We start from the raw sequence: 11,663 nt of genomic DNA on the forward strand, positions 1-11,663 counted from the left end.
GCATGGTGCAGGAGTGAGCTGTCAGCTTCCCCTTGTCGAAAGAACAAGAAAACTGAGCAGAGCAGCCAGTGTTCAGCTGGCGTTTGCCATGCCCCAGCCTGTTTGGGGCAGACTTTTGTTTGTGCAGTGCAGAAAGGTGCTTATCTCCCTGCTCTGAAAGGAGCCTCCCCGCTTCCGCGTTCGCCGTGGGGCTCAGCTGGGCCATTTGGGGGGGGCAGAGAGTGCTCCACAAAAATGGCCTCCCTGCCCAAAATAGCCACCAGCTCACCACGCTCTGTTAGCAAACGTTGCATGGTCCTGGCTCACCGACAACAGGTTTCCTGGCATGGGCAGTAGTTACCTGCAGCTGCAGCCGGGCTGTGGGGCACTGGGGTGTAATTAGCTGCTGGGATTTGCAAGCCCGTGTGATCGGGTTTAGTGTCAGCCAGCAGAGCTGTGCCGGGATTTAAAGGGACGATGCAGGCCTTTGCATGTGGGCCTGCTGCTGTAAGAGGGTTGCTGCCGTCGGCCGATGGGCTCGCAGCATAGCATGTCTCTCCTCTGAGCTGCATGTCACTGCCCTGCACGGTGGATGTGCCTTCGGGGCAGGCTCTGAGGAGATGTGGTCCCTAGCAGAGCAGGACAGCTTGCAGGCATTGCTGCTGGCACCTTGGGGTCCTGGCTCTTATTTCCTTATTACAGCCACCCTAGCTCTGTGCTCTTATCAGCGCTGCCCAGTGCTTTCCCTGCAAGCTGTCACTTGCTGAGTGCTGGCATCCCCAGCACTGTCACTGCTGCTCCCCCATGCTGCACCTCCCCAGGGTCCCAGCATTGTCCCAGTGTGCCCGCAGTCACTCGGTGCATACTCACAGGATCCATGAAGCCGTGACAGCACAGCCCGTGTTCCCTCCACGCTTCTCCGTGGTCTCTGTGGTGTCACCTCCTTCCCTTGCCTGCTGCTCTCCAATGGGCAGAAATAGCCCCACGCCACGTGCTGCCCTCCAGGCAGTGATCCCAGAGGCCGCGCAGCCCCAGCACCCCGTGCACAGCTTGCCCTCGGGGACCCCTCTGTCACCACTGTCACTGCTCTCAGCGAGGTGCCTGGCCCAGCACAGTGCCGGCTCTGGGTCCAGTAACAGCCCCAGTGAGGAACATCTCCCGTTCTCCACCAAGATAAATTCTGCCTTAGAGTTTCTCACCTGGCAACAGTCACCAAGGAAACTCGGACGGCTCCCAAGGGTCCCCTGTTGGCACTGCTGAGGGGTGTCCCTGTGCTGTAGGACGTGCAGGGAGATGGGACACGTGTGTCCCTGGGCCGCCTGCTGCGGGCACCCTGCCAGCCCTGTAACCTGAGCCACTGCCACAGCACGTCCCAGGTGGAGCAGAACGCCCATTGCTCAGGGCTCGGCCCTCTCTCAGCACCCACAGGTTTCACTGGGCTCTGGGGTGCATTTTTGAGGTCTTCCTGGAGGTGTGCACATCAGGAGGTGGGTGGCCTCCAAGCTGCCTTGGGTCCATGGGGGTTGCCACCTCCGGTGTGTCCATGTGATATGGGCACAGCTCCTTCTGCAAAAGGCTTCCACATGTCATGCTTTTGCAGGGGCCCCTGATACTGGAGGGACCACAGACGCAGTCACAGCACCCCCAGGCTCAGGGACAGCAGGGGACAGGGGCATAGCCACTGCTGGCCCTGGGAAGTGGATCAGGGCTGCACCCATGCATGTAGGAGGGGGCGGTGAACACACATGCGAGGCAGTGAGGGTGTGGATGTCAGGAGGCAGGCTGCTTGCTGGCAGCCAGAGATGAGATTCTAATGCTCATTTAATCGGTGTCTGTGACAGCCCTGGGTGCCACCTGCTCACCTCAGCCAGGCTGGGGTGCTGCCAGAGAGATGGAGCATGCAGGCACACCATCGCCCTGAATACTGCTGTTGGCTGCGCCTGGCCACAGTGTGACTACGGAAACTTCCTCAGTCAATCATTAACCCTGTGAGCTCTCTGCCCACATGGGCCATTGACCTGGGGCCAGGCATTGCCCCACCCTCATGCCTCAGTGTGTTGTGCCTCACTGCAGGGTTTTCTGGGGAAAGCCATGCTAGTGCCCCAGTGTGTGAGTGCTATGGGATGCTTGGCATCACCTCTGCATTCCCAGCTCGCTTTGGTATGGCTGCTGTATGGCTGCTGGTGCTGAGAAATGAAGCATGGATCCTGCAGCCTATACTTCCTGGCATGGCTTTTGGCAGATCTCATGTCCTCATCCCTCTGGATTCCATGTTCTGCACTGAGCTGCTATGGCTCACACCCCCCTGTACAGCCTCTCTCTGCCTGCAGAGAACCAGCCATGGCTGTGGGAAGCAACAGGAAACACGAGGATCCAGATAAGCACTGCGGGGCTGCAGATCAAGGAGCTGAAGCTTGGTTCTTTTCCTCCCCACTGTCACTATTGCCCAGCCCTGTGCCATCCTCACCCAGACTCCATTCTGCTTCAGGCGACAAACTCACATGGAGGTGCACAGGCATCCACGGGGCCAGGAGCAGCCATGGGTGCGCAGAGCAGCCTGGTACCTCCAGCAGAATACTGAGTGCTTCTCACAGCTCCCCCACCTCCCTGCTCCCAAACAAGCACTGCCCAGCTGTGCGTTGATTCTGCTCTGCAAGCCTCCAAACTATTATGGAAGAGCAGCATGCAGCAGCCTGGGCTGACCTGTGTGGATTAGGGAGGCTGCAGGGAATAAATCACGTAAATCCAGATTAGGTTTAAGCAGGTGCTGCGCAAAGGAGATGCAAGAGGAGCGAGTTTGTGGTGTGAGTGGAGGGACAGAGCGTGGGGCCACGCCGGGCCGCTGGGTTTGCAGGTGCCCACAGCACAGCGCAGAGCATGTTTCACCTCTTCTCACACTGCTGGACCTGGCTGCAGGCCGTGCAGGAGCCCGTCAGGTAAATCCATGCTGCTTTCAGCTGTGGGACACTGGGGTGCTGCACCGGGGCTCCCCAAGTTGCAGGGCAAGGGACCCATGGAACTGGGTTTTATGCCCTTGGGAGGAGCACTGCAGGTGGGTGATGTTTGCAATGTGGGGGTTTATGGTTCCATCCCAGCAGTGTCGATGTGGTGCTGCAATGCTGGAGGTGGAGCTCACTGCCCACGCAGGCTCTTGCTTGTGTTTAAGGTGAAAATGACTCATGTTGTTGACATGTAAACCGAAGAGGAAATGCTCAGATGGAGCGTGTTACTGCAGACCAAACATGACTGTTGAGGAACAGGAAAAATCTCTTGGGTCTGGGCAAAAGCTGATAGAATGTCCCTTCTATCTGTGGTTTAGCTACAACGCGGAAAAGCGCTAAGAAAAATCATTAACTGCTCCCATATAAGTAACAATGTTTTTGCCCTGTGTGTACCATTGCCCAGCCCCATATGACAAGAAACGCTGTTAAAGAGCCACGATGCTCCATGTGCTGGTGCTGGTAGCTCTGCCCTCACCCTCTCCCCAGGCACCATCCTGCCACTCTCCTGGCCAAACTAAAGCTGTTCCCTCGCCCAGAGGCCCCAGAGCTGGCAGCCAGCATTATGGCTGAGGACAGTGGCTCAGATGGAGCCCTGATGCTCAGTACTTGGTGTTGCCCCCAGGAAAGTGACCCTGCTCGTCGTGGGGCTGGACAACTCAGGGAAGAGCTCCGTCATCACGGACATCATGAGAGGTGGGGAGGATGGCCTTCTGTGGGGAGGGTCCCACGGGGAGCGCGGTGCTTGCTTGTGCCTAGTGTGCCTGTGGGCTGCAGCAGGCGATGCAATGCCCCACAAATCCCTCTCAGCTGGGCTGTGCCAGTCATGTTCCACAAAATAAAGAAATCAGCTTGCTGTTCTGGGGAACAGAGTGTTGGTAGTGCCTTGGGATCCCACAAGTCAGTGTGGGGACGTGGCCAGGGAGCGGGATGCATGCATGGAAGGGGTGCTCTCACACCACAGCCCTCTCCCCACGCACAGCTCTGGCCAGCGAGGTGCTGCCTGCAGCACAGCCCGGCCAGACCCGTCTGCGGGTGAACAGATTTGAGGTGACACTGATGGAGCTGCCTGGAGCTCAGCGCTGCCGCAGTGCCTGGCGCAGCCACTATGGTGCAGCCGACGGGCTGCTCTTCGTGTTGGACTCCAGTGACCTGGCACGGATGGAGGAGGCCCGCAAGGCTCTGAGCCGCGTCCTGAGTCACCCCGATGTCTCTGGAAAGCCCCTCTTGCTGTAAGGCTGTAGTGTTTGGGGTCGTGGGGAGGAATGGGAACCCCGGCAGTGATGGGGAGCACATAGTGAGATGGCTCCAGGACTGACCTCCTCTCCCTGTGCCTCAGCCTGGCCAACAAGCAGGACGTGGCGGCTGCCCTGCTGCCCTGTGAGCTGATCGAACGCCTGGCGCTGCAGCGGCTCGTCAATGAGAACCACTCGCCCTGCCGCATCGTGAGTGCAGGGCTGCCCCAAGCCCACACCACCTCCACGTGCATCCAAGGGTTGTGGGGGGCTGACTGAACTTCTCCACCTCCAGGAGCCATGTGCAGCCGTGGGCCCAGCCCGCAGCACGCTGCAAGGACTGCGCTGGCTCCTGCGTGCTGCTGCTGAGCACTCCCTGCAGCTCCCCACTGCCTGCTCCCCGTCACCTGACCCCGGACCTGGAGCAGCCCACGGCCGCCCACATGCGCGCAGGTGGGTGTGCAGCTCCATGGGTGCCATTCTCCTATCTGCATGGAGTTCATCCTAACCCCAGCTGTGCTCTCACCCCATTAGGGACCCCCTGGCCCAAAGGGAAGATGAATCTTCCAGTGCAGAGAAGATAAAGGAGCCACAGCCCACCCGCTGCCTCCTCTCCCCCAGTCTCCAGGTGAGATTCCCCCAGCCACAGCAGGGAGCAGAAGATAGAGGAGCTCGCATCACTTCTCCTCCTCTTTCCCCTGTCCAGAAGGTGAGCACAAATGGCCCTGGGAAGAGGAAGAAGAAGGTGAAGGTGAGGAAGAAGGGCACAGGGCAGCTGAAACCAGCTGGAGAACCAGAGGGAGGAGCAGCAGGAGGGGCTGATGGCCGAGCCAGCACTGCTGGGGGGCTGCTGGCCCCCAATAGGGTCGGGCAGGAGGAACCTGTGCCTGCTGGGACGGCTGCCCCCCACTCAGGTGAGAGGAGGCTATGGGAGCTGCTGGCACTACCTACTCAGGCACCTCAGGATCCCCAAAGCCACCCCAAGAGGGACTGTGGGGATCCTTACATGTAGTGCTGTGCTGGACCAGCAGCCCCTGGGATGTTCCTTAGCTCTGCTTGCAGGCCAGCTGGGGCACAGAGCAGGTGGCATCAGTCTGGATGGGTATGAGGAGAGACATGTCCGATGCACAGAGGTGATGGAGGGCTGCAGACCTGCCAGCAGCAGTCCTCCCAGCTGGGTTGGTGACACCGGCACCCTTGCCCAAAGGTGATGCCTGAAATGTTGTATTTCTCTATCCAGCGCAGGGCATGAAAAAGAAAAAGAAGAAAAAAATCAAGAATAAAATCAAATCACAGGAGCCTGTCATGGAGCAGCAGCAGGAGGAGGTCTCAAGTACCTTTGGTTGGTATTTCCCAGGATTGACTTTGCCCAAAAGCATCAAGGGGTCCCATTCTGATGGCAGCAGGTTTTGAGCTGCTTGGGAGCACTTGGGCATATAGTGCCTGGTGAGGGGACACAGGTGCAGGCAGGGCAAAACGCTGGGGAGGTGGGTGCTGTGGTTGCTGCCTTCAGGTAGGATGCAGCCAGGGAGCCCATGTGCACAGGGCCAGGCTGCCAGGCTCAGTCTCTTGTCAGTGCCTGACTCCCTTCCTCCCCCAGACCTGTACCGCCGGGCGATGCTGGCTCTGAAGATGCGACAGGAGCAGAGGAAGCAGCCATCTGCCATCGCCCCCTGAGCAGGACAGGCGAGTCCTAGGGCATGCATGGTCTTGCAGCTAGTGCAGGGCTCCCGGGCTGTTTGGCCAGGGCTGGCAGTCCTGGGGCAGGAACAGCAGCACTGTTGTCCTCTGCGTGACTTGAAAATCAGGATCTGCAGGAGCAAGCCAGAAGTCCCGTTGTAAAAAGCCTCTTTGGCAGCCGGGTTGCAAACAGTCTGAAAAGGAAACAGACGGCACTTTCTGACCCTGTGTTAATATTCTGTGTAAGACTTGCCCTGAACCCTGCTGAGTCTGTAGAAGAGAGAGGAAGCTCGGAGCAAATATCCCATGGGAAAAGCCCATTTCTTGAACTGACATAAACCCTGGTGAAGCTGTGTTCATGGGTCAAGGGCTAACTCGGCCACTCATCCAGCTCCTGCCTGCTGCCTGGACACACTGAGTTTCCAGCTGTTGAGGTCAGATGGGCAGAGCCATGCCCAGCTCCAGCCTGAGCCAGGGCACAGAGCAGCATCTGCATCCCGACACAACCATCTGCATCTAATACAACCCATCCATAGCTACCAATTCCTGGGCACTGCCTGGCCTGTGCAGGGCAAGACAAACCACTAAACCCTCAGCTGGGCTAGAAAGGGGAAAAGAACAACTCTGGCTATTGCTGGCGTGCTGTGAAATTATTAGATTCGATTGGCAGTGCCTATAGTGATGAATTGCAGCAGCTTAAGCCCAGCCCGTGCTTGCAGTAAGCCTGTCCCTCTGCCCAGCCGGCCTGGGCACGAGACGAAGGCCGGGGTCAGGAGGGCCGGCAGCTCCCCCTGCTGCCCCGGGTGTGCAGGGAAGTAAAACAATAAATGCAGTACAACCCTCTTCTATTCTCTTTCTTCTTCTTCTTCTTTTTTTTTCTTCCTTTTTTCTTTTTTCTTTTTTTTTTCCTTCTCCCCCTTCTGCATGAAGATGTGCAGCTTTTTGAAAGAGAAAGAAATCCTCTACTGCTGCCATGTATACCAGAAGTAGGCCAGTGAAAAGAGGCCAAAGACAAAACCGGCCCAGCTGGTGTTACTGGGCAGCTACCTGAAACTTCCCACAGGAGGATGCAGGGTGCTGGCACAGGCTGCCCAGTGGCTGTGCCTCCAAGCTGATGCAGTGCAAGGAGCATTTGGACAATTGGTTGTAGTGTTTGAATTTTGGGTGCTCCTGTGTGGAGATGGGTAGTGACAGCTCGGATGTATCTCAGAACCAGTGTGTCAGTGGCTGCAGAGCAGCTAATCCCACAAACCAGCAGACGAGTCTGACCTGTGCTAACTGAGGATATAATTTTTCTCTTCTTTAGAAGTTAAGCAGAAAGAGCTCTATGTTAAAAACACTGTATCTCAGAATTCGATAATACTCAGAAACGAGATCCTGAAAGCCTATTTGACAACCCACCAACAGATAAACCCAAATGTATTAGTTAATAGCTGCTTTGTGCCATCAAGCAATGGGCTGGATTGCTCCTGCAGCACGTGAGGAGCAGCCGCTGTAACAGGAGTGCATAGTGAGGCATGCAGAGAGGTACTCAGAGCTTTTTCTGTCGTTCTCCTCCTCCTTTTTAAGTTACAGACCCTGACCACCTGAATAAATGGCAAAGGGAGGGATCCTTTGGAAGGTGTATTCAATGGCACTGCCTGCTGAAAGGCAAAGGAACAGAGGCTGCCCTTGTCTGAGCTTTGCAACAATTGGTGGTGGTTTGTAATGCACCAGGAGCTGATGAGATGTTTCAGTGAGCACCTGTGGGGAAGGAAATATTGAGAGCTGATTTGTCCCATGGATGTGGATAGGGCAGGAGGCCCTCCTATGGCAGGAGGATGTGTGAGAATCACTCCTGCTGTACATCTGCAATTGCATTTTATAAATAAAAACTGAATTGTCTAGTTTTTCCCTGAAGCGAGTCCTTCCAGGGGCTGTACAAACAGAACAGCATACAAAGTGGTGGTCTCAGCATCACTTCAATCTTTCACATTCAGAGACCCTCCTTAGTCCCAAGTGACAGAAGAATGAACCAGAAGATGATCTGTGAGAAAACCTCCCAGACACTCATTCTGGAGCCTCTTTTACTGTTGCAAAAACAATTAAGAGCAAGTGTGACTGATTGTAGCTAATGAGTTCTTTGCCAGGTGAATGTCAGGGATCCCATCTCACAGGCTGCCTGCAGGTTTTGCTTGTTCCCACCAGCACTCTTTTAATGCTCAGCACAAAACCAAGCTATTGCTTATAGGGTGTGCACGGAGAGAAGACAAGCACTGGTGTTTTCCTAGAGATGGAGGCTGGGAGCTGATGGATGGTGGAGACCTTGCCAACGTAGCTGTCTTCTTCCCAAGCTGGGCTAAAGGTCAAAAATAAGAATATAACTTAGGAAAGAAAATCCTGCTCTAAGTCTGCTGTGCTGATGAAGACTTGACCAGCCCCTATATGATGGCCTGTTTTTGATTGGATTAGTAATTCCTTGGGATATGGCTACACGTATCACAGACACAGGTAAGGCGTGTGGCTTTTCCTCAAGCTGTTCTGTGGAAGAAAGTGATTGCTATGTGTACGCCGCTAAGTACACACAAATAAAGTGAATGGATGTGAAATGTCAGAATGGATGTTAGGGTGGATAAAAGCCCAGAGTAGGAGTGGTTTAGGGCTTGAGATGTTGTATATAAAGTAAACTTCCTTTCACTTGGAGTTCTTGCCCTCTGACTGTCGTGTGGGCTGGGTGCCAGCCTGCTGTTCTGACTGCTTCTGGATTCAGTCATAAAAAGGAACTGTGGGGAAAGGCTACTTTTTTGTCCCCTCCCTTCCCCTACCAGGGAAACCAGCCTACCAGGACCTATTTCCACGAGCTCATTCAGTATATTGAGCTGAGGCAGGCTGGCATGCGGCGTGGGGCAGCCCATCAATCCCCTCCGTGGTTCTCAATGGCTGTGGGCGGCGCTGTGCCCGGCACTGAATGACGAGCAGCCTTACGCAGTGCTGTGTGAGAGCTCCTGCCGTGGTTGTAGATCCTCTGCTGTGCTGCATTAAAAATGAGAGTTAGCTTGTTCGCTGTCATGTACTCTGCAGCATCGTTAGGGAAGAAAACAGATTTAATTAGATGAGAGTAACTCCCTGAGCTTCCCCTGGTTGTTATGAAAGAGGCTATTAAAACTTTGCAGGGAAAGGGAAAGTAATGAGGGCTGGAAATCTAGAAAATATGGAAACTTTCTCCTTTTAAGTTAAATGAGCCTTGTTGGAGACACTACTGCTGGCAGGGGGAGGAAGGAAGCAATCAAATTTATTTGATGGGTGTATTTGTTTTGAAGCATGAAGGACTGTGCAAGAGCCTGAGATGCACAGGTTTGTTACACCACGTACCAAATATACTCCATGGTGCGTCCTCTAATAAAAAGCTTTTCTTGCTTTTTTCAGAAAAAGGAAATTCTGTTAACTAAAACTAGTAGTCTTTCTACTTCATAAATAATCACTGTAAGTCACTGAGTATTTGAATATGTTATTGCAGTCTAAGAGGAAAGTGTCTCTTGAGGAAGCCTATCAATGTATTAATTAGAAGGGCTTTAGCTATAGAATACTGCTGGATATGAGATCAAGAGCTAATTAACCAAAATTCTTCATTTCAGACTTCTGCAGCAATCAGGGCTCATGTTTTGTCTGTGGAAGAACTTATACCTTATTAAACTGCATTTATATTTCAGCACAGATGGGCTTAGCGAGCTGCTAGCACGGATCCTGACCTACAGCTGATGATGTAGGTAATTCTTGCTGCCCAGCCTGTGCTCTAAGACTTTCCAATCCATCTTCTGTGTGCAGCACAGCTGAGGTTTTGGGGCTGATTTTTGCAGGCCTTCAACGTTTTGATTTGTTTACTCCGCCAGGCTTCATAGTTTGCAAGGTACAACTGCTGCTCAGGCTTGCAGCTACCAGCATCTGAACTCTGTGTTCTGGCAGGGAAAGCTGCTGGTGGAGTGATGAACTGATTTGAAATGGACTTTGAAGGGGGGGGGGGGGGGGGGGGGGGGGGAAGGCATGCGTAAATCTCCTTGCTCAACTGACACTGCAGGATGCTGCTGCTGAATCAACTCAGCACAGTGCAGACTGAACTGGCTGCTTCCTTCCCTTTTTCCAGGAAGGTTGCAGAAAGCCCAGCCCATGGCAGCTCTGCTCCCCAAAGCATTCCCTACTACTCTCCAGTTGAACTTTTCATGATGTCTTTCCCAGATGGGAGAGGACCTCAATAGGTCACAGGGCAGAAAGAATGGCTTTGAGAGCTTGTAGGTGCCCTGGTGGTTGGCAGTGAGTACTTCTGGCTCATGCAAGCAGCTTCCCAAGCTGCAAGTCGACCACAGGGCTGTGCCCTGTAAGTAAATGAGCACCTAACTGGGTCTGCATGGGTTTGTTAACCTGCAGGCCATCCCAGCGTTAAAGGTAGATTTGCAGCAGCACCCATTAGGAAGTCGGATGGGCTTTGCAGAGAAGCTGAGCAGTACTTCTCCAGCAGCTCCACGGGTATAAAATCCATAACGCAGCCCGAACGTGTGAGGAGCCCATGGCACCTTTTCCTAAGGCAGCTCATCCCCCGCATGGCCGCGCGGTGGCAGAAGAAGCAAAGAACGTTGCAAAGAAACTGGGAGCAGCAAGGAGGGCTGGCGGCCCCTCGGAGGGTGCGAGGGCAGCTTGTTTAAACGGGAATCCCTTCGGACAGGGGCTGCCGGCACAGGCGCTGGATCCCGCAGTCTCTTTCATGGCGTGGGAAAGCCTAGCGGGATGTTCTGCTTCCACTGTACGGAGGTGGCCGTGCTGAGACAGTAGTTTTGCTGCTCCTGTCACCGGTCTCGAAGGCTGGTGGCTCCCTGGGTGTCGCTGATGTGCTCAGCACCCGCTGCAGTGATACCGGAGTGCAACAACCGCTGCTTTCTGTTGGCACAGCCAGGCCTGGAGCTCGCTGTGTGATTCTGCTCCGTGGGGTGCTGGGCGTGCTGAGCAGGAGGGAAGTTCAGAGCTGGTTAGGTGATACATCAAGATGTTTAACAATTCCCATTCATTATTTAGTGTTGTGTTTTTGTTTTTGTTTTAATCTGCCTCGCATTGTGTTCTTGTTTCCTTTGTTGTGGTTGTGCTTTTGTGTGGAAGGCAACACCTGGGATAATGGAAAGGTGCCTCCAGGAGTTTAAAACAAAACAAAAGACTTGTAAAAACTCCCCAAGTTTGCGCTTAGCAAAAACGGGGCTGGATTTTAGCTCGAGTCAAACCAGCAGGGTGGTGGTGTTGCTTTTAAGTGAAACAGCGGCGTGTTTTCTCGCTGTGCGGACGCTCAGAGCGCTGCTCTCGGTGCAACGCGCCGCGCTGCGCTCCGCATGCGGGAAAACGCTTCGGCCTGGGGGCAGCACGGCGCCCGCGCTGCGCACCGCTGGGGCCGGGCGGCACGGCTGCTGGCGGGGCTCCCGCGAGGACCGCCGCGAACCGGCGTCAGGACCGCACGAGGGCAGGCCGGGGGTTCCGTCCCCAGGCCGCGCCGCGGGCCCCGCACTACAGCTCCCAGGCTGCCCCGGGCGGGCCCCGCCTCTCGGGCGGTGCTGGACAAGGCGCGGAGCGGGGGCGCGGGGGAAGTGCCCGCCAGCCGAGCCGAGCGGCCCGCAGCGCCGGGAGCCCTGCCCGGAGAGCCGGCCGGCCGGCGGGGCCCCGCGGCGGGCATGGTGCGCGGCCGGCGGGACAGCCTGGGGGCCGCGGCGAGGCGGGCGATGCGGTGGTGAGGGCGGCGGGGCCGGGCGCTGCCGCG

At 55.4% G+C, this 11,663-nt stretch overlaps 1 protein-coding gene across 1 annotated transcript; it reads left to right on the forward strand.

Moving 5' to 3' along the window:
• Positions 1–2,856: 2,856 nt before the first annotated feature.
• ARL13A (ARF like GTPase 13A) lies at positions 2,857–5,890 on the forward strand (the record flags this gene model as incomplete). Its single annotated transcript, XM_079541834.1, has 9 exons — positions 2,857–2,915; positions 3,604–3,674; positions 3,961–4,210; positions 4,318–4,423; positions 4,509–4,666; positions 4,748–4,841; positions 4,920–5,127; positions 5,454–5,555; positions 5,814–5,890. The coding sequence occupies 9 exons, from the start codon at positions 2,857–2,859 to the stop codon at positions 5,888–5,890; spliced, it is 1,125 nt and encodes a 374-aa protein (XP_079397960.1).
• Positions 5,891–11,663: the final 5,773 nt, after the last annotated feature.

Source organism: Tetrao urogallus (assembly GCF_951394365.1).
Source record: "Tetrao urogallus genome assembly, chromosome: 13".
Taxonomy (NCBI): domain Eukaryota; kingdom Metazoa; phylum Chordata; class Aves; order Galliformes; family Phasianidae; genus Tetrao; species Tetrao urogallus.